General features: G+C 42.8%; 1 protein-coding gene across 1 annotated transcript; it reads left to right on the top strand.

The window, feature by feature from the left end:
• Positions 1–781: 781 nt before the first annotated feature.
• Positions 782–20800, top strand: LOC120728077 (peptidase inhibitor 16-like). Its single transcript, XM_040022772.1, has 6 exons — positions 782–1377; positions 15517–15667; positions 17265–17332; positions 17573–17682; positions 19294–19385; positions 19799–20800. Exons 1-6 carry the CDS (start codon positions 1087–1089, stop codon positions 20311–20313), a joined length of 1227 nt encoding a protein of 408 aa, XP_039878706.1. The 5' UTR covers positions 782–1086; the 3' UTR covers positions 20314–20800.
• Positions 20801–21733: the final 933 nt, after the last annotated feature.

The raw sequence follows: 21733 nt of genomic DNA, 5'->3' as shown, positions 1-21733 counted from the left end.
CCATGTTGCACCAAAGTTTCTTTTTTTTTGGAAAATAGAGTCTGAACTGAAGATCGTAGCAAGAAATCGTCACTTTGTAATACAGGGTTTCACTTGGGAATGAATCAAAATCATAATATTTACCATGAAGTTCTCCTGAACTTAAGATGTTATTTTGCCCCAGATGCAGGCTGATCAGATGCCCAGACCACCTCACCTGGCTCTTATCAGTTAGAGGTGAGAATCCATCCATCCATTTCAGAGTGGGGTGCTGATCTGTTATTGGGGCCCATGTGGTCATAAACAGGGAAATACTGGTTCTCTCTGTGACATCATAAAGAGCTAAGAGTAGAAAAACCTCCCTGTCTGAAGCTGGGTTTTTAGCGTAGTCTAAAGGTTGAATCAGAGTTATTTGTGAACACGGGCACACCGACTTATTTCTTTCACACTTTGAAATGTTTGATTGTTGAATGTTCAGAGAAAGAGGACAGAAGTCAAATAAAGGCAGAATAAGTTCATTTAAAAAAACATGAAAAGGAGAAAAAAACTGACGAGAGGAAGAAACAGAAAACTGAGGATCAGAGAGTCACGCTGACATGGAGAAAATGGAAAGTGAGCACGGGTGGAGGGTGGAGTTATTTTGTGCGTACCAGTCGGTGCAGTGTGTGAAATGTGAACTCTGCAGGGCGTATGTGTGTGTGTGTGTGTGTGTGTGTGTGTGTGTGTGTGTGTGTGTGTGTGTGTGTGTGTGTGAGTGAGGGTAATTCGGCTGTTCTTCACTCTGTAAAATAGTTTTTGGGATACTTCATTTTAGTGGGTTTGGGTTTCGAGGATGCTGAGAGTACTCACAGAGACAGGGAAGTCTGTGTGAGTGTGAGTAGGGGAGGATCCTATTTCTCTTAAAGCCGGGTCAGCAACACAAAGATCAGCAGAGCTGAGAGTGAGAGGCACTGAGGAGGGAACGCACACACTTTTAAACAGGCACACAGACTCACACTAAGACAAGCGGCCTTTTGTACACACTCAGTTGTTGATCTGTCTGACACGCAGACTCTTCGCTGGACTCTGGACCACTTGAGAATATTCCCCAGGACTCTATTTCTCCTCATGCACCTGCGGGGACTCTCAGCGCTCCAGGGGGTCAGTACCCAGAGAGGGACCATGACCCCATGGACCACCCAGGATGGAGCTTCATGCAGCTCCAGAGAGAGGACAGGTTCCAGCGGCCGCTGCAGCCCACTGAGGAGAGCTCCTCTCTGGGTATGGCTGCTGCTGGGGGCTTTGGTGGTTCCTGGAGCCTGGAGCTTTCTGAACGAGGAGCAGGAGGAGATGCTGGTGGAGCTTCACAACCACTTCAGAGGACAGGTTTCACCCAGCGCCTCGGCCATGATGCCTCTGGTAAGACCCTACAAGTCATCCCAAATAAGCATAAACAAAGGAGGGGAAGGTAATGCAGCACGTTTATCCAATAAATGTCAGATATTGTATCTGATATCACCTTTTCCCCCTCGAGTGCAGACACAGAATATAAAAGCAGACACATCTATAAATGTCTAATTTTCTGTCCAATGTCAGTACATTTAATCACTGTTTTTGCTTATTCATCACAAATAAGCAGAGACGTCTATACTCATGGTTATATTAGATATATATCAGCAGATTAGAGTAAAATAGTATGAAGTCATGTTTTTAGGGCATGGGACTGGACTCAACATCACCATTATGCTATATTGGTGAGTCCAGGCTACAAGTAATCGTTTGGATCAGGAGCAGACCAAGTGTGATAGTGTTTGATTTAAAGCACAGCATTAAGAAATAAAGATTTTCATCCAGCTTTAGAGAACTCACTAAAAATATATCTTTATCTCTGCTGACTTTTCTTTGTGTGAGCATCAAACTAAACTCTAAATGCAGCATCTCTGTTTTCTGTAACTGAACTACTTTAAATATGGTTTAAATACAGTTAGCCTGCAGCTACAGCAGGCTAACACATAACCTGCTTCGCTGAGAGCGATTCAGCTTTGTTTGATTGAGTAACTTGTGGTTTTGAGCTGTGAATGTGTCATCACTCCGGGGAGGAGGACGACAGTGGCTTCTCTGATCATGAACCATTTACGGTGTTACATTTTTCATCTTTGTGACTCATCTTTATGTTGACGCCATCAGGAAATATATGTGATTGCAGGAAATGCAGCAACATAGAAATACTTTGAATTTGGTTTAAAAACAGAACAGAAACGGTTGGCTAATCATGTAGAATGGCGATGACAGAGCACAGCTGCAGATCTTTACTGCGTAACAGAAATTCACGCCTTCGTATCGCCATTATGATGACGCGCATTAGTGTGTAGACACAGCAAGAAGGTCCTGGATTGGTGTCCTGGGTGTTCTTCATTCCATGTCGGTTTAACTGGTTTTTCTAAACTGGTCGTAGGCGTGAATGTGAATTGTCTTTTCTGTGTGTTAGCGCTGGTGTAACCCACCCCTCACCCAGTTTCGGAGAAGAAGTTGGAGAAATGGATGGGTGTTGTTTTTTTCTTGTCTTTGTGAATGATAGGAGTAAGCACCCCAGCAGTTACACCAAATATGGACATGAATCAAAGTAAAACAACACTTCGACAGTGATCATTGTGTCATACAGCAGCAGTTTTAACCAAGTCAAAAGCTCCAAACATCCATCGGTCCATTTGCTTCTCCTGAAGTCAAAATGTATCAGTTATTAACTCAAAAAAACAACTTGAACCATGGATAGTATCATAATCAGACCACAGCATCTGAGAGACACAGATCTTAGGAGGATCCCATTATTATGGCCAAAGCACAATGCTCTCCCTAAGCACCACAGCCTCACAGACCTGAGTGATGATCCTGTCTGTGTTTGTAAATGGCGAATGCACTGCTTCTCTTATAGCACTTTTCTACTCTTCTTGAGCATTCAAGGTGCTTTCTATCTAACATTCAAACACATTGACAGTCTGATGTATGCAACTCTGGGTTTAGCATCTTGCCCAAGGATACTTTCGCAGACTGGAGCCGGTCGGGATTAGGGATGGGTATCGTTTAGGTTTTATCCGATACCAGTACCAAACCGGTACTTTTGAAACGGTGCCGGTGCTTAAACGGTGCTCGAACCGGTGCTTAAAGAATGGAGAACACAAACTTTGTCCAAAAACCTCTCATGTTCAGCTGTTTTCCAGTTTTTCTTTGGTCATTTTAGCCTTTTTGGCCAGGGTGAAGGGAGCATCTGCCATCAAACAAGAAGACAGCGGCATGTAGCTATGATGATGTTTGCTAGTTCACCTTACATGCATTAATGTAATAACGTGGTTAGCCTACTCAACGTAAATTACACACGAACAACATTAAGCTACTCACACAGAGAAGAACGGCTGCTGCTGCATCATCATCCTCATCATTTCTGCTACACTGGCAGGGCTAGGGGCCAGGACTCTCCTCTTCGGGTTCTTGGGGGGATGTTGCTAACTCCGGGTCCGATAACAGGCACCACACCCGCAGTAGATGTGCTCGGTGTGAGGTCTCGCAGCAAGCTATCAAATACGGCGCCTTTCTTGGCTTTTAACAAAGTGCTATGCGTCGCCAGGTGTTTCATCAGATTCGAGGTGTTACCTCCTGTGCACAGTATCACAGTATCAGCTTAAAGCACTTGTTGCTGCTGAGTTTGCATCTCTTGCTGTGAAGTACAGCCAGACTTTGACCGCTTGGCCTTGGGCATTTTTAATCTGTAGCTCTGCTCTAAAAGAACGTACCTACCTGGGCCCGCCTACTATCCTCGGAAATGTAAAATGATTGGCTAGAATCTAAAGTGTGTGACATCTCAGGAAAAAATGTGCGCTGCTTTTCGGTCTGGTTACTACTGTTTATGTCAGAACCGGTGCCATAATGGCACCGGATACCGGTACCCATCCCTAGTTGGGACTGACCCTCCTGAGCCGGAGCCACCTCCGTGATTGATTAGAGCGTTTCCCATGTATAGTTCGGTTATTCTGGTGCATATCAGCTGATGAGTTTTTAAATTTGTAGCTTTTTCCTGTGGTTTGATTTCTCTTCACACAGAGAAAACTCCAAGCAAACCAGAATGTGTCACTGCAAACCACATAATGATGCTCAGAGTTGAACAAGTAATCTCGCATACCTGGCATTTTCCCGGTGGGCAGGCGCAGTTTTGGACTAATGGGCCGGTTTGAAGGGATGCTGCACACCGGATGCCCAATCAAATCTCTTAACTGGCCCCTCCCCCACTAACTAACGGATAATGTGGAGAATTTACTCCTAACATTAATATTTATCTGAGCAGGTTTTAGGCGTAACCCTGGTACCAAGTGCAAAGCATGCTGGATTGTGTTTAGCTCAAACCTGCAGCTTACACCTGGTAGTCGTCACACTGAGGCGGGATCTCGTTCTCACCATAAACAAACGGCTCTGCAAATCATTTGGAGCCGGAAGGGAGTCCGTGTGGCTGTTTTGGAGCGTGCCTGAGTGTCACTGCTGAGCTCAGATCTGCACAACAAACTGCACCAAAGGGGGAAAACAAACCAGAGTTTGATTTAAACTGAATACAAAGCACAGTTTTACTGAGGTACTGAGTTTTACAGTTATTCTAGTGCTTTCTGATGAGTGTTTCTGGAGTTTTTCACTCCTGCTGTGATCTCATTGTCACACCAGTGATTCTGAGCATTAGTCGTGTTGTATTATTTGAGTTCTGGCTCCTGTTTAGTTGTTTGTGGAGTTTTGGGTGCACGTTTAGATGACCTTTGTACTAACCCTCGGTTCCTACTTTGAGTTTGTGTGTCATTCCTCCATCTGTTAACTTTCTTTTTTATACTTCGTCTCTCTTCTAGCTTTGTTTTCTGGCCCCTGCTTTAGTTTTACTTCCTGTCTGCAGCTTCCCTGATTGTTCTTGTCTGTGTTAATCCTGTTAAGCTCTGCCTCATTCCCCACCTGTGTCCTGTCGTCCAGTCTCTGTTTAAATAGCCTTTTCTTCTCTTTGTCCATTGTCAGTGTTTGTTGTTGCTTCCCAGTGTTCTGCTCTCAGTGCCCTTCTGTGTTTTGGATTTCTGCTGGGTTCTGATTTTTAGACTTTGTTATCGGCCTCAATAAAGACTTGCCTTTCATTGTTAGAACTTCTTTTTTCCTGTGGCCAGCATTTAGGTCCAAACCTTTGTAGTCACCACAATTCAGGACAAATAATTAACCCCGTGAAGCCCACACCTCTTTGAACTGTGGGTAATTTATTTAAACGAAGACTACAAAATGTTCTCAGATGGTCTCAAAATCTCTGCCAGGGAGCCTTCATGCATCTGAGCATCTGATAGCAGAACTGCCCGAAGCCAATCCAGACGTAAGAAATCTTACAGCTTAGGGTGCAACTGCAACTGCAGCACACTTCAGAAATGGACTGGATATATAAAAAAACATTTTTTAAAATGTTTTATTTGCACCAGGTAATAAATGTTTGTATTTTTCGCTGTAAAGCTGGATTTTTAAACCCTGGGAGTTTATGGGCATCCTTTAGTGTTCACTTCCTTTTTCAGCCCCTCAGTTGCCAGTTCACTGCAGTTAAAGTCATTTCCCCACAATTGTCTTGAAAGCATCAGCACTTATAACCAGTCTTATGTAAAGCACCCAAAGGTGTTCACGGCCTGCAGACAAGTGAGGACAACCTTTCACAGAAGATATAATGCTACAGCGGCCTGCGAGTCTCTGTTTCGTAACAGTTTAAACCTCCACAAAACTGCTTGTGGGTGGAGGTAGTTTACAGATGTTTGACCACCCAGCCAGTCTTTTCCCAGTTACAGGGATCAGGTCTCCAGTTTTCTGAACCTCGCCTGACTCTGAGCTTCATCCTGAGTAATCCAGAGACCTGAAGACAACACAGACTGACCATTGTGTTCAGAAAGAGATGCTGCTGTTGAGTTTCACTAATCTAATTGTGTTGCATCAGCAGCAACAACCATCCACTGAGCCTCGTGTAAAAGGCTGAACTGAAATCTCTAAAATTAATCTGCTGCTAAAAAAAAGACCCCAACAAATTCTATTTTGTAGAGACGAATAAAACTGAACGAGCCGTGTTTTCAGTCTTTAATACAGTTAATTCCTCTCCATATGTGTGTGAAACTCTACTTTTACTTTGAAACGCGCGTGATTTCTCCGGTTAGAAAATTAAACAGAGCAAATAAGACGATTCTGCTCATTCTCATCACGGTCCGCAATTTATTTTCATCATTTCCAGCTGTGAGCGGCTCTTGGAGTTCTTGAATTATGGGATATCAGGGTTCATCGGAGCCAAAAGCAAATTCAGTTTGAGTTTACGTGACATTGTTTTAAAAGGCTTGGGGTGATTATTGGTGCTGAGGCAGCAGGGCGACGTTCGGATCAAAGGCTGCAGTAAAAAAGAGGAAGAGGAACATGTGACTATAAGGAGGAGAAGGAGACGGATAAAAACTGACTGGCCGGATGTCTGTTTACTGTCTTTATCTTCGGTCCAGAATAGACCTGATCCTCATTTCCTAATATTCTCAGTTCTTGTTCTGTTGTCTGCTTTTTCTTCTTCTTCTCTCTGCCGAATGTTCCCCCGAGCACAAGTGCATATGTAATCTCTGGCGCTGTTTGTTGGATCCGTCTTCTAGCTTTGTCTTGTTCTAATTATCCTTGTTTGTATCTGTGTTTTGTGTCCCGTGTTTTCATGACGAACACACCAAGGCTGTCCCGAACACCATTTTCTGAACTCTGGTAATCAGCAGCAAACGTTTCTCCCAGTGGAGGTGGGGCTGGGATTCTCACCTCATTATTGTCTGATGAAATCATATGCATACGGTAAACACGATGGTCCATGATCACTGAGAAAGAAACAAGTCAGTGCACAAACTGCATGAAACGGAAGAAAGGGAGAGGTCCCTCACTCTGATCCTCACCAAGAGATCCACAGACTCTCTGCCAAGTTTGCAACACGGATAAACAGAAGCATGATGACACTGCTGTGAGTGACAGAGACACCAGGCTGAGATGATAAATAGATCCATATTTCAAAAAGGTGTGGTCTCTAATTACCTTGATCAGAAAAGCCAGTCGTGTACTGTTTGATAAATAAATACTGGAGCATTAAAATGATCAGTCTCTCCAGTTTTTTTCTTCTGAGTGGAAGGACAGCTGACAGCAGACCACAAGAAGACACTCGTTAGATATCAGCTAAACAATCACAAAGCCTGCCACAACAGCACACTGGTCAGTTGGCCAGACAGCAGAGAAACACACTGTCTGTGTTTGAGGACACAGTGCAGAAACACATCTTTACCCTGCAAAGAGAAACCGGGAGCATTTAGTAACAGCACTTTTACAGTTAAAAATCAGACTGAATATATTTGACATCCATATATAAACTTAAGATGACATCATGTTATCAGATGAGAAGATGAAGATGCTAAAAACATGTTTGCAAATGCAGGTGAAGTGACGATAATATCACTCAACTATAGTGATACAGCAAACCAGTGAGTTTGACTCTGTGTTTTCTTATTTATAGAAGCACGAATTAACATTTTAGTTTATTGATAGTCTGATAGCATTTATCAATGAAGGATTAATAAAAAAGCATGATTATCACAGTTCAGAGTGCATGTGAGAGCTTTCTGTCTGTGCATCAGATAAAAGCTCTGCGATGGTTTTGTGCTGAAGCTTCGGGCTGGCTGCTTGTTTTGGTTTGCTCACTGGACCAGAGACGAGCTGGAGGAAGTCTGACTCGTTTTGGAGATGTTACAGTGAAGGATGCACCTCTCTGAGTTCTCTGAGGGAATTTTAGGATGAAAGTATTCAGCTGTGTTTGACAAACAGCTGGGATCTTTATCGTGATAATTAAATATCCTTCTAATTAAAATCATAACTGCTTCCATAATTTTCACTTTGTAATTTGATCATATCAGCACAGATGAGTCATGTAACAGCAGAAACATGTCCAGCTGATCTATTGCTGACATGACCTGACATGTTGTATTTCAGGTTAACATTCAGTCGGTTTTTCATAATTCAAAGAAAATAAGTCTTTCAGCACCTATAAAAGAGCGAGACCACCTTTCATCAAACAATAAAACACATCACTGTTTGTTCCACTGTTGCACTTTTTGGCTCTGGAGACAATGTTAGTCATTTTTATTCTGCTGGAAACATATCGACTACATACATCATTTGCATAATCAATGCCACAGGAAGCTCTTTGGCTTTTTTCTGGAGTAAAAACATGAAGTCAGCCACCGGTGTCAGAGAGCTCTATAAAGTGAGTAAACACCAAGCAGCAAGAATATTTATATTTTTGTTTCCTTCATTGTTCAAAAATAGTTTTTTTTTTGTCTTTTATGTGAATCTGTTTTTGTCAAAGGTTAATTTGACTACAAACACAGACAGAGAGCTTTTCACTGGTCGTTGGTTTTTCAGATAGCAAACTTATATTTGTGGATTTCTGGCCTCTGCTCTTCTGAAAGAATCCAGCATGATTGAGGCCAGAGTGTTTGTGAAATCCAGCTTTTGAACAGTTTAACCGGAGGTCTGACTGAGTCATGTCATGTTACCTTAGTTAAACTGACATTGGGAGTCCCAGTAGGTCAGTTCCTTGGAACTGTTAGTCTCTCCCTTTTACTGGCTCCACTTACAATCAGTTGGTTTTAGTTATGTGCAAAGGAGAAAAACAGTGGCGCAGTCTACAGTGTGGATGTGAACATTACTTATATTTTATTTCCCAAAAAGACGAGAGTGTGACGGTAAAGTGCAAACCGTGTCCAGAGGAGAAACAGCTGCATTGTACTGCTGACAGAACTCTTTGTAAACATCTGCATAGACAGCACACTAATGCTAAGCTAGCCCAGAGACAGTTTAAAGCCGAGTGACCCGGCAGCCTGACCCTCAGCGCTCAGCCTCCAGTTCTACCTGTTCATGTTTAGAAGTAGAGTCACTGTGGTGACCACCTTGTGCTTGATTCCATCTTTGCTTTGTGCTGTTGCATTTACCTTCATACCTAATAAGAAAAACGCTGTATGTGTCATTATTATTATTTACAGCCATTCTTCTGTGAGCACTTAAGAAAACTGTCCTGTGTAATATATATAATACATTACTTTTTTTGGAGTAACAACACAACAAAGACAAGAAATACTCCCAACACGCACAAACATTCGACCCACAGCATGTAATTGATTCTGATGTCTTTGATATGCTGCTTATTGATGGTGGTGACTCTTAAAGCAGAGCGAATGAGAAGCAGATAATCGATAAGGATATTGAATCGCTAAGTTCTTATCGTCCCATCTCTCGATTAAACCTTTTGTGCCCGGGCCTGAGGGCGAACTGAAGACTCTGCTCCCCACACAGACGCTCAGGGCGCACCTCTGACTGCCAAATGGCAGCATCATGCAGGACACCCGCCTGACAAACATCAGCCAAGATCTGTCAAAGTCTGGGTCACATGTTAACCACAAGCAATTAAACCTCTGAAGCCCATAAACCAGAAGAAAGGATTAGTCCGTTTTCCACCACAGGAACTTTAATGTGTGGTTCCACCGTGGAAATCTCCTCAGCAGGGCTGCTATTAGGATTGGTTTCAGTGGAGAGAGTGATGTAGAAAAACTCCAGCGAGCGGGACGATAGGTTAAACTGAGAAACACAATAAGTGCGATTTTTAAAGCTCCAGCCGCCCTGGGAGAACAAATGAGATGAAAAATAAATGCGGGAACTGCATCAGCGAGGTGATGTAGGGACTTTGGTGCTTCATTATGTCACTGATGAAGTCCACAGGTGATCCTTTTGGTTTAGTGTGGACCAGCAGGGATCAGAATCAGCACCTCCAAAACTGAGGCCACGGCGCTCACCTAGAAAAGAACTGGATGGTTGATGCAGCGTCTGCAGTGATGCTGCACGTAATCTCCCTGACACTGGACTCTCGGCTGGCCTGGGGGGTCGTCTCTGTGTCCCCCGGAGGAGCTGAAGGATGTTGCCGAGCATCTCTGACTAAGGCTAGACTGCTGTCAGTGACTCTGCGCGATCACACATCTGCAGCTCGGACCGAAATGAAAAACTGAGATGTAACCTGGGCTTTTATATCAAGTCTTCAATGTAAAAACAGCTGCCAGATGTCTGACGGAGTCTTTTATTTCTCTGATAAACATTTGAGTGCTTGTGATTGTAGTCATCGATGTTCAGGTTCAAGTTATTCTCTTGTTTTGTAATTCCAGCATCTGAGGTGCTGTGAATTTCACTTCCTCCCTGTTTGCTTTCTCTAACATCTCATGGTTAATCTACTCCACTTGTCACTATAAACACCTCAGGACACATAAAAGCACCTGTTATGCTGAATGCTGCAGTTTGTTTTAGTCGTAGTTACAGAACTGCTAGCATGGATTTGTTTATTTCTCTTTCCTATCTTCCAGCATACAATGGATGGCAAAGATCCATTTTAATAACACTGCCTCCCCGCCTCCTTTTAGTACCAACCAAAACCATTTTTAATTCACTCAGTGAGTTGATAAAAACGTGCTTGCACAGGTTGGCAGAGCAGGGTCATCACTCTTCATCAGCAGAGTAAATCAGGCCTGGGTTCCAGGAACAGGCGGGTGTTTCCCGCTGCAGACGCCCTCCATTAGCAAGCGTGTCAGAGGGAACAGACTGAACAGCGAGGGAGTGAGCGATCAAGGTTGAGCAACAGGAGAGGAGGACGGCTGGGGAAGAGCCAAGCGATGAAGAGGGGGGGAAGAGAAGATTTAGATAGAGAGAGAAAAGAAAATTAGGCAGAGAATGAACGAGCGCCCAGAGGAATGTGTGTGTGTGTGTGTGTGCGTGTGTGTGTGTGTGTGTGTGTGTGTGCGTGTGTGTGTGCGTGTGTGCGCGTGTGCGTGTGTGTGTGTGCGCGTGTGCGTGTGTGTGTGCGTGTGCGTGTGTGTGTGTGTGCGTGTGTGTGTGTGGACCAGGGGAGGTCTCAGGCTGTCTCAGCCTCCATGGGAGCCCCACAGGGACGTTTCCATTTTCATATTATTTTCTTATGATTTTAGCTGGTCTGCAGAGAAAAAGATGTGAAAAGGAAGGAAGGGAAGGAGGTAGGAAGGAGAAGACAAATGAGGGGAGAAAGAGGAGGTAAGAAGACAGTGATGGAAAAGAGGAGCAACAGGGAGATGAGGGGAGACTCAAAGGGAGGAGGAGAAAGAGACAGAGGACAGAGTTCAGCATTTGTTGGGATGTAAAGGCGTCTGCAAAGTCACACAGCTGGTTCAGAGACCTGGACTGAGCCAAACCAGTGCGACCAGTACAGGGAAACAGATGGAAAGGGCACAAAGGAGAATCAGGCAGACCAGTTCACATCCAGCTGAACAGAACACTGACTTTGACGAACCTACTCGTCACATGTTAGAGCCCGAAACGGACCTAGAGCCCAGGCCTGCAGAGAAACTCAGACTGAGCCCCTCCTCCTCTGACACCCATCAGCGTAACATCATCCAGAATATTCCTTCAGTCACTCCTCGCTCACAGCTGCAGGTGAACTAAGTAAGAGATGCAGCTGTGAATCAAGAGCTAGACTCTCGCCCCTAGAAGTGGCTGACACAGTGTCCACACCACTGCAGGCACTTTCAGCATGTTGGTCGCTTTGTTTTCATTCAATGTTTACTTCTGTTTTTGGTCACTGTTAGATTTAGACACTGAAAGCACTTCAGTATTATTATTATTGTTATTATTATTATTATTGTTAGGAAACGTTCTGCCTGGGATTAAAATACTCTCCAGGTAGAAAATGACACGACAGCTCCGCCTCACTACGGCCAGACTACAGCCTCCTGATGGTTCACCAATCCAGGTTAAAATCTGGGGGGTTCTAATCCATCTTGACCTGATACTTATTTATTTTATCTGAATTATCAGTAAGCTATGGCAAATGCAAACAAACTAACTAATAAATCTGGAGGGGGGGGGTCTAATGTGCTCTAGAAACAAACTCAACTTTCATTGTAGCCACGACTCACTAAGTAAACTCATCCTTTGTGATTTTAAAGTCCAAGATTCAATTACGTTTTATGTATATGTGCATACGCACTTTATACTGAAGTCCACACCTGAGGGAGAAACCTGGACTCTGTGAGCTGGGAAACAGTGAAAAATATCCATTAATTTATGAGTCAGTGATTAAAACACAAAAACTTTGTTCAGATTACAAAATACAGGCTGCGGTTAAACTCAGGAGAACATAATCAGCTGTTCTCAGATCAGGTGACTTCCAGTACAGTCGGCAGCGATGATCGTGTGTGTGTGTGTGTGTGTGTGTGTACACCACATGACCTGAAAGTCATAATACAGACCAGATGTTGCGAGCGCCTGCAGGGAGAAGAATGTGAAGGAGACCCCTGACTATTGTTTGTGTTGCATGTCAGCGCTGGACAAATAAACACACACATGTGCACACGCACACACGCACACGGGGATATTAAACTCCCTGTCAGGGTCCTGTTGTTCATTCTTTAGGTTTCGTAGCAACAGTGACTCAGACCACGAGCTGCAGACAACGGGCTGAGTTAAAGGCGTCACTGTGCTCCGTCTCATCACTCATGACCATCATCACATGACGTCTTCAGCTGCAGTGGGAGGCAAACAGCAGCATCTGCCCCTGACAGTGGACATTCAAATCAGAACTCTTAATGGTGACTTTGACCGGTTTTGTCCGAAAACTTGTTGCGGATAAATACAGCAAAATAAAACCAGTACCAGCGGGAAGATTTATTGATAACACACGGGAAAAGACCCAGGGAACCTGCGTTAACCATAAAAAGGATCAAAACCCTGAAAACCAGGACTTTCACACACGAGCCTCAACTCTCGCAGCCCGGTACCAAACGACTCGCGGACTGATGCCGGTCCATTGTCATTTCTTGTCCCAGTCGGAGCATTTTTTGGTTGGTCTTCCTAAAAGGAAGCTGATACAGAGAGCCGCTGTTCTTAATGACTTTTTTGAAGGTCACACGTCCTTGCTGTGGGCTATTTACCTTTCACCAGATCAGTTTCTGTACAGGAACCTGCTGTTACAGACACGATGGGAAGGAAATGTGCACGTCAGGGGGTCAGACTGCGTTCAGGGTCAGAGGTCAGGGGTAAGGGGTCGCCCATGGTTTGTCTTGTATAAAGGAAGCCGGATAGAAAATAATTGGAAAAAATAAATAACTTCAGCATCTTTAAATGACTGCGAGGCCAGGACAGGATGACTCAGCCTTGGTGGCTCAAACACAGTGGCTGCTTATGAATCAGCTCTCTGCGTTCCACATTTCATTGGTCTGATATTAAATGTCATATCATGTGCAATAATATTTATTTAACTACCGGCTGTCAAATTTACTTTAAGAGGCCGTTCAGCTTATGAAGCCTCTACCAGTGTCACAGAAAACAGCAACAATGATCCTGCTGTTGACTCTGCTGGAGAGCTGTGGCTGATTTTATAGTACTGGGAGATATGGAGGTGGTTATATAACCAGATTAAAGCAGCTCCAGAATATTTGTACATTGCTGTTTTGGATTTACTGTTTTATGGCTTGTTGAACTCTTGGGAAATGCAATGCAATGAAATTATCATGATAATTAAAAGCAGGTTTAAAGAGGGGAGGGAACCAAAAAATGGAGAAGGCTTATAAAACCACCAATTTAATCTCACAAACAATAATTCATAAGTATGACTTTAGTAACGTCTGGTGTGAAATTTTAATAAAACATATACACTCAGTTGTCGTGAAAGCGTCGGTGTTGTGTCTACATTAAAACTCTGATTTGTGCAGCGTGCACAAATAAACATGAAGACCAAATAACTGGACAGAGTCGTGGTCGTCATGCCTGCTGAACTGCTGCTTGCAGCACATGAACGACGACGTGCACCAGTTCATTGATGTCTGTGTGTCTTTTGTACTTGTATGCATGAAATTTGCTTTCATCTCTGCTTCGAGTCCTGATCCGGGCGAACCTGCCAACGACTTCAAGGCCGCGACTATCAGAGCCACATGTACGGCACCGATGAATCAAAGCATAAAAGTCAGCTTGTGTTTTACAGAGAGTCACTTACAAGGCAGCACTGAACACACGGTTATTATACTTATGGAGCATAATTATGCCATAATTATTATCTTTGTCCCACAATATGAAAACACTTCAGCAACACAACATGAACACAATCAATATCTGATTACAAAAAGAACTTAATCTTTACATTTCCACTTCCTCCTCTCGTGTTCTCTCGTTCTTACATCTTTCTCCCTGTTGTACCTCAGACCCACTGTGTGCTACCGTCTGCTACTGTTGCTGTTTCACTGTAATTTGTATCAACAGTGTAATGAACAGGATATAATTCTGAAATGAAAGTTAGCTGTAACAGAATCATCAGCAGGGATGGGCACTGATAAGATTCATTTGATTTTTTTAGTTACTTACTGGCTCAGCTTTGAGAGTCACCACGATCTCCAAGCAGCATATCAAAGACTTTACCTTCATGTGAAGGAGTCGCATGCTGTGTGGTGCAGGTGCTTGTAAAGAGCTGGAGTTGCGTTGGCAGCATCATGCAGTTGTTTCCGTCCTGCAGGCAGTTTGCAATTAACTCGTAATTTTGTGCAATAAAAACAAAAGTAATGTCCAGGCTGGAGACTGAGCCACTATTTTCCTCCTCCGGCATGCAAAATGTAACTGAACTGATTGTAGCCAAGTAGATCCGATAAGCGTGATCCATAAGCAGGCACACTAACAGTTCCAAGGAACTGAACCTCTGGGAACTGGTTCTCTATTTCTACTAATCTTAAATATTTCAACAACAATGAGGATGGTTCAAGTGCATTGATTTATTTTTTTATTCTGGGGCTTCCCTATAGTAGAGTTCATGATCGACACACAACAGAGATGCAGGTGGATGTTGAACAGAAGATGAGCCTTTATTTGGGGCTGCACAAAACACTACAAAACCAAATCCAACGGGGAACTGAGATAAACTAACAAAATCCTAAACTGGGGGAAGCTAAGCAACACAACACTAGATACAGAGGGAAAAAACAATACAGAGCCTGAGACCTGAAGAAACCTGGGACTTGGAAAACACGAGAAAAGCAGAGGAAACGCAGATGAACCGAGACAGGGAGGAAGCAAAACACGGGACTGTCAAAGTAAAACAGGAAATACACGAACATAGAAACCAGGATAAACAAAGGAAGCATCTAAAAAATCACTAAAGAACAACCAGAAACTAACAGAAACAAAAAATAATAATAATAAAAAATGGATCATGACAGGAATGTTGGAAAAAGGCGTTTTGTCAACCAGCTTTACTTTTACATGTTCATTTGATTGCTTTAAACTCTGACTGCCTTTAATATAGTTGGCCAGCATTTTAGTTACTTTTACGTGACTTCCTCTCTGTATTTAAAGTAAACATGTTGCCTTGCAAAATGACACGAGCTGTTTATGATTAACAAACAGCAGATTTGTTGGTGCCAAACCAGCAATTCTGTAACATTCAGTGATTGTTTGCAGAAATGGGATCCAAACCTGAAGCTGGTGGCAGAGGGCTACGCTGCTAAATGCATCTGGAACCACAACCCAGAACTGGAAGATACTGGAGAGAATCTGTACGCGGGCACCGGGCCCCTGGACCTCCGAATGGCTCTGGAGAAATGGTTCCTGGGTGAGTGATCTCAGAAGTAAATATTTGTTGGCTTTCTTGTTTACAGCAGACAGATTACAGTCAGTGGTTATCTTTGAACAGTAGAAGTGAGGCTTACAGAAAACCGCTCCAAGCAGTGTTGGTTTTCAGTATTTTACAACCATGAGATCTGCAATCCAATCTATTTCACAATGACAAGTCAGAGCAAATAAGATGTTTGTCTATTTACAATCACTAGTAAACCTTTACTACAGAAACACAGTCTCTTTGAGTCGACTTGTCAGGGGTTTTAAAAAATTACTGCTGCTTTTAAAATACGATCACCACAACTAGTTTTGTTTCTCGTATCACCCTATTAGAGCACTTCGCTCTCGCTCTGCAGGCCTACTTGTTGTTCCAGAGTATTTAACAGTAGAATGGGAGGCAGAGCCTTCAGTTTTCTGTGGAACCAGCTTCCAGTTTGGATTCAGGAGACAGACACTATCTCTACTTTCAAGATTAGGCTTCAAACTTTCCTTTTTGCTAAAGCATATAGTTAGTGCTGGACCAGGTGACCCTGAGTCCTCCCTTAGTGATGCTGCAATAGGTGTAGGCTGCCGGGGATTCCCATGATGCACTGGGTGTTTCTTCTTCACTCACTATATGTTTGTACACTTCTCTGCATTTAATCCACTGTCACCAAGCGCTTGCTGTTAGGGGGACACCTGATTGTTGGGGTTTTCTCTGTACTATTGAAGGGCCTTTACCTTACAGTATAAAGCACCGTGACGGCTGCTGTGAAAGTGTGGATTGAACTGTGACTGTAAATGTTCAGGATAATGACAAATCTGAAGGAATAACTAAACACTGTCACAGCGCTCGTTACTGCAATAAATCAAAAACTGTCACTCTGTAATAAACAAAAGCAAATTAACAGAACAGGACTCGAGCATTTCACCAAGTTATAATTTTTCTAATGTGGACTAGTTTGAGGAAACCTATAGGCTTTAATATCCAGCAGCTCACCTGTGGCACACCCAGGCTGAGGTTGGAGTTTCGATTTTTTTCCTCACCTTTGGTAACTAAAAACATTTCTGCTACAGTCGAATGCCGACTAGATTTTAAAAGCATTGTTATGTTGCAGTATCACTAGAAGTATTTTTGCTGCTGTGATGTTAATAGATGAACCTACCACACATTAACTATGGATCAGTGATTAACTTGTATAAAAATGTAACTTTAACATTCAGTGTTAAAGTTACAGCTCCTGATGTAGTTTCTCAGTTTTCAACACTTTTTGTATTTGATTTCACTCAGCTGTGCTGAAATTGTTGCTTTTTGTGTTGTGAGATTTCTTGTGGTTTTTCCAACCATTATACTTCTGACAGCAGAGCCCTGTGCCAGACCAGCACTTTAGCTTTGCATCCTTATTGAACCTTATTGTTATAGCTTCTGTTTATTATTTTGGCTGCTGTAACACGAGAATCTCTCAAGTTTCAGGATAAACATACCAGATGTTCATCTTGACTGCAGAACCTTTACTTGTCACTGGATATGTCCTGAATGTGGTGATTCTTCAACTAAGTCTCATCATTGTTCACATTAGAATAGTGTGTTCTAATTGATCTGTTCTGTGCAGAACGCCTGGACTACGACTTCCAGAACAACAGCTGTGACGAAGATAAGATGTGTGGACACTACACACAGGTCACAAACACACAAACACACACACACACATACAGTATACACAGTCAGGCTATGTATGTGGACAATGACAGGGTGCATGCCCAAACTGAGAATGACTTTAATTATCAATCAACTGTCCAGTTACTTCTCAGTAATGAGAATACGACTAAAATGGCTAAAATCCACTGCAGAGGACATTGTCCAAAGCTTGTGTAGAATGTGGCAGATCCACTCAGTTTAAACTGTGCGTGTGTGTTACAGATGGTGTGGGCAGACACACACAGAGTGGGCTGTGCCTTGCATCTCTGTGACACTATGGAGGGACTGGACTGGGACAGAGTCTCCTTCCTCGTCTGTAACTACTACCCAGCGTCAGTACCACGACTCCTTCCAGTGTTACTGCTGCACAATACTACAACAAGCGCTCCCTCTTGTGGACAGTACTAATAATTGTGTGAATGCTGTAAAGCACTCACACAAATTGAGCTATTCATGTGTAATTCACCTTTTTCACATCTTCTTTCATTTTAATTGAATCCCTCTTTAAGTTTTCAGTTGCATCATTATGATTTTTCAGAAAATACATGCGTTGCTATGGTTGCTATGCAGTTTGCTTCGAGTGGCCCACTGGACCGTTCCGAATCTTTTCTTCATGTCTGAACAACTTCTTGCTACTCGCTCAGTTTTCACTCTATCATTATTGTGGAAGTAAGAGATATTTGTCAAATCGTCTCAGAGCAACACAAAGTCTGAAAACTCCCCATAGAAACACAATCAGGCTGGAATTCGAGCCGTTTTCCAATTGTCATACCTCCTCAATGAAACAATTTCAAGGCTTGAGCCTTTGGCCAGTTTATCTTCAGACACTCCTAACGCTCACAATTCAATAATTTTTGTTCTGTTTATCCATGAATTGCATTTGTTTGAGGGCAGGAAATCTGTGCTTCTCTCGGATTTCAAACTCTGGAAATAAAGCACTTTTTTCTCTTCTTATATCTCCTTCATGGATTTCCACAGAGACCTGAAAACCTCCATGATGGTTCACCAAAGCCTGATGATTGTAAAAGAATGATGGTGGATGCTTCAAATAGATTTAACGTTACAAAACGTTGTTTGAGAGCAAGTCAAGGCAGTTAACGCTTCTCCTCTACTCAGTTATGTTACATTACAAGTCATACAGCTTTAATAATTCATATTGTAATAATGAATTATGAACACCTGAAGATTTCCCCATCTGTTCGTAAAAGAAGCGTGCAAGAATGACCATTTTAGCCCCTACAGTTAGGAAATTATGGCCATTTGTTTGAGAGGAATCCTGAATGAATTCTGCAACTTTTCTAATATGTACTTCAGCTTCTTCACTTCCATTTACAGTGTCTGAGATAAGTGCCTGTTTGGCTCTCTGAGATGAGCAGCTGCCAGTATACTGGGTGGCGCAGGTTCGAATCCTACATGTTGCTCTTGCCGCACATCTTCCCCGCTCTCGCTCATTCTGCTTTCTTGACACTCACTCGGTATACCCTTTTAAATAAAGCCGTCTTCAGCAAACACTACAGCTTCTTCACTTCTTTTCAGCAGAAAGTTCTGCTTCGTTTGCATTTTTCAGCAGTAATTTCCACCACACAGCATTCACACTGCATTTTTGCAGGAAATGCAAATTCTTCTAGTTACACTTTACTTGTTTGACTGAAGGCAGGAGACACGTCATTAAATGTGAATTCTTTGGGCTGTATTGTATATTTTAACATCCCTTTGTTAACTTGTACTTTTTAAAGTCAGTTGATTCACAGTAATACAGGCAATTTAATACGATGCATATATACACTGGTGGTGCCTCATGCTGCGGACAAACTAACAAAGACTAACACTCAACTGTTTGACTCAGTTTCTGTTAGCTTTTCTTTTTATTTCTGTTTTTCTTGTAACACAATCTGGAGTTATTAAATTTGGATTTGTGTGATGTTTTGTGTACGTGTGTTCAGAGGGAACTATGAAGGAGTGCGGCCGTATGTTGAAGGCGATTGGTGCTCCAGATGCCCCGAAAACCTCCAGAAATGTGAAAACAGTCTCTGTGGTAAGAGTACGACAGGCTGTCGTTACTCCTCCTGATCTGTGTTCGTCCACATCAGCATTTTATTTTAGGACTTTATTTTTATTGATGTGTTTTTTATCAGCATATAAATTTAATATAATATCTATGTGCTATCGTGCTGTCCCATGTCAAATTTGATATGGACTGTAGATCCACCAGTGTGGGTCGAATCAAAGTAAATTGTGACTTTGTGGGATCTCGAAGCTCTACATGTCATGCCTGTGTGTATTTTTTCTGGAGCAATGTTGACAGAGTTTAGGGGGACGTCAGCTCTGTTATGAGCACATGTGCCCGGGTCACTTACCTAAAAATATTTCTCACTGGCAGCATTAACGACTGCGAGACCTCATTAGATCCCAGATTAAAACAAGTTTTCCTTCATTTATGTTTTCCAGTTCCCGACACAGTAGAAGAAGAGGATGAAGATGATGATGATGTGACAGCTGATCCCATGCTCACAACAGGAGAATCCAGTCCTGATGCAACAACTGATCCCCTCCAACCTAGAGATGATGATGTTCTTCCTACAACACCTGACTTTCCAGTGGAGTCTACCACCGCTGACGGCATTCCCAGTGTTCCCACCGTGCACTTTGCATCGAGCACTGAAGATACACCGCCTCAACACACCACGGCTGAGGCCACCAAGCCTCCATCTGCCCCCCCAACAACGCTCGCTACACTGATAAACAAGATCGGTCCTGATACAAGGGAGGAGGACAAGGAGCAGGAGAAAGAGGAAGAGGAGAAACTAAATGAAACGCCACATAAGGAGGAGAAAGGTGTGAAGAGAGTCGTTGGAAGTATAATAAATAAGGACAGTAGCGCTGCACAGAACAGTGCTGGCTCGATGTCCTCGCCTTCAGTCCTGCTAGCCTGTCTGACTGCGATCCTGATTGTCAGGCTGTGAGTAGAAGAAGAGGAAGCGTTCTCCTCACTTCACCATACTTGCATTGACTGCACATGGCCTCGTTAATCCCTCCCACCGTTTCCCCTCTCTGCCTTGTTGAGCAAAATAGGTCAATTTATAAATCAGCCTCACCATAACACAGCTGCCATTTCTGCCACATCTGCAAGTCTGGACTGAGATTTGGGTCAAACAATGTGTGCATAACCTGCTTCAACCTGCCTGGAAAACTAAAGTCTTACAGCCAGTAAACTACCGTTCACTGACAGGAAATATGATGTTTTCCAAAACAGCTTCAGAGCAGTTTGTGAAATAGTTAAAAAAAAGATTAATCTATTGGTTCATGGACACACAGTCATGGTCACTGTTGCAGTTTGGCTAGATGGGTTCATTTGTGGTTTGGGTAAGTCTCTGTAGTCAAAGGATTTCCTTTTATACTTTTATACTTTTACTCATCACACCTGTATGGAAGCCCGTTTCCGCCATTAAAAAAAAAAAAAAAAAGGATCCATAACTCAAAATTTCGAGTTATTTTCTCGAAATTTCGACATATTAACTCGAAATTTCGATTTATTAACTCAAAATTTTGAGAAAAGTAACTCGAAATTTCGAGTTAGCGCTGCCAATCAGTAATCTACGTGAATGACGTCATTTCCTCGTTACCCGGAAGCTGAAGCCCTCAGCTACAAATGCTACAGCTAAGCTACCGGTATTACATCCAGTCGCACAGATTGCTGAGTGTTTTCAGCCTGGCTTCACAAATGATGAAATCCCCGTGTTATTAGCTGAATCACACGGTGTTACTATCAGCAAACGTACTCGCGAAAGCGCCAATTTGTTGGGATCCGTTTTTGAGTACGCGTTCCTCTGCGCCATATGCTAACAAGAAAGCGACCTCATTCACGTAAATTTTTGATTGGCAGAGCTAACTCGAAATTTTGAGAAAATAACTCGAAATTTCGAGTTATGGATACTGGCTTTTTTGTTTTTATTTAGTGGCGGAAACGGGCTTCCATACACCTGAGCAGGTTTTGATTACCTGCAGGTTCACAGTGTCTGTGGAGATCAATGCATCGGATAACTGCTGACTATGCAATCGTCAGTTTTTAAGTTTCAGTTTTCAAAGGTTATCAGCATGTACAAACATCGACCAGTGGATGGAAATAGCAGAAATTGCTGCTGAAATTTCTAGGTACACAGGAAACCCTGAAAACTAGCTAGCCACAAAGTAGCTCAATAATTGACAGAAAATTAAAAATCATAAAACACGTCACATTTTCTGCCCATTCTCATGTTTAATTTAATTCAGTCTTAGAATCACTGCCTATGTGCTAAAAACAGCGTAGGATTTTATTTCCTTTTTCAAAGCACAGAGCTGGAAGGCCTGTCCACATATCTGCTAACCCCCAAACGTCGGCCTTTA

The sequence above is a fragment of the Simochromis diagramma genome, unplaced genomic scaffold (assembly GCF_900408965.1).
Source record: "Simochromis diagramma unplaced genomic scaffold, fSimDia1.1 OVJJ01000308.1, whole genome shotgun sequence".
NCBI classification, from domain to species: domain Eukaryota; kingdom Metazoa; phylum Chordata; class Actinopteri; order Cichliformes; family Cichlidae; genus Simochromis; species Simochromis diagramma.
This window is presented reverse-complemented; position numbering and strand designations above follow the sequence as displayed.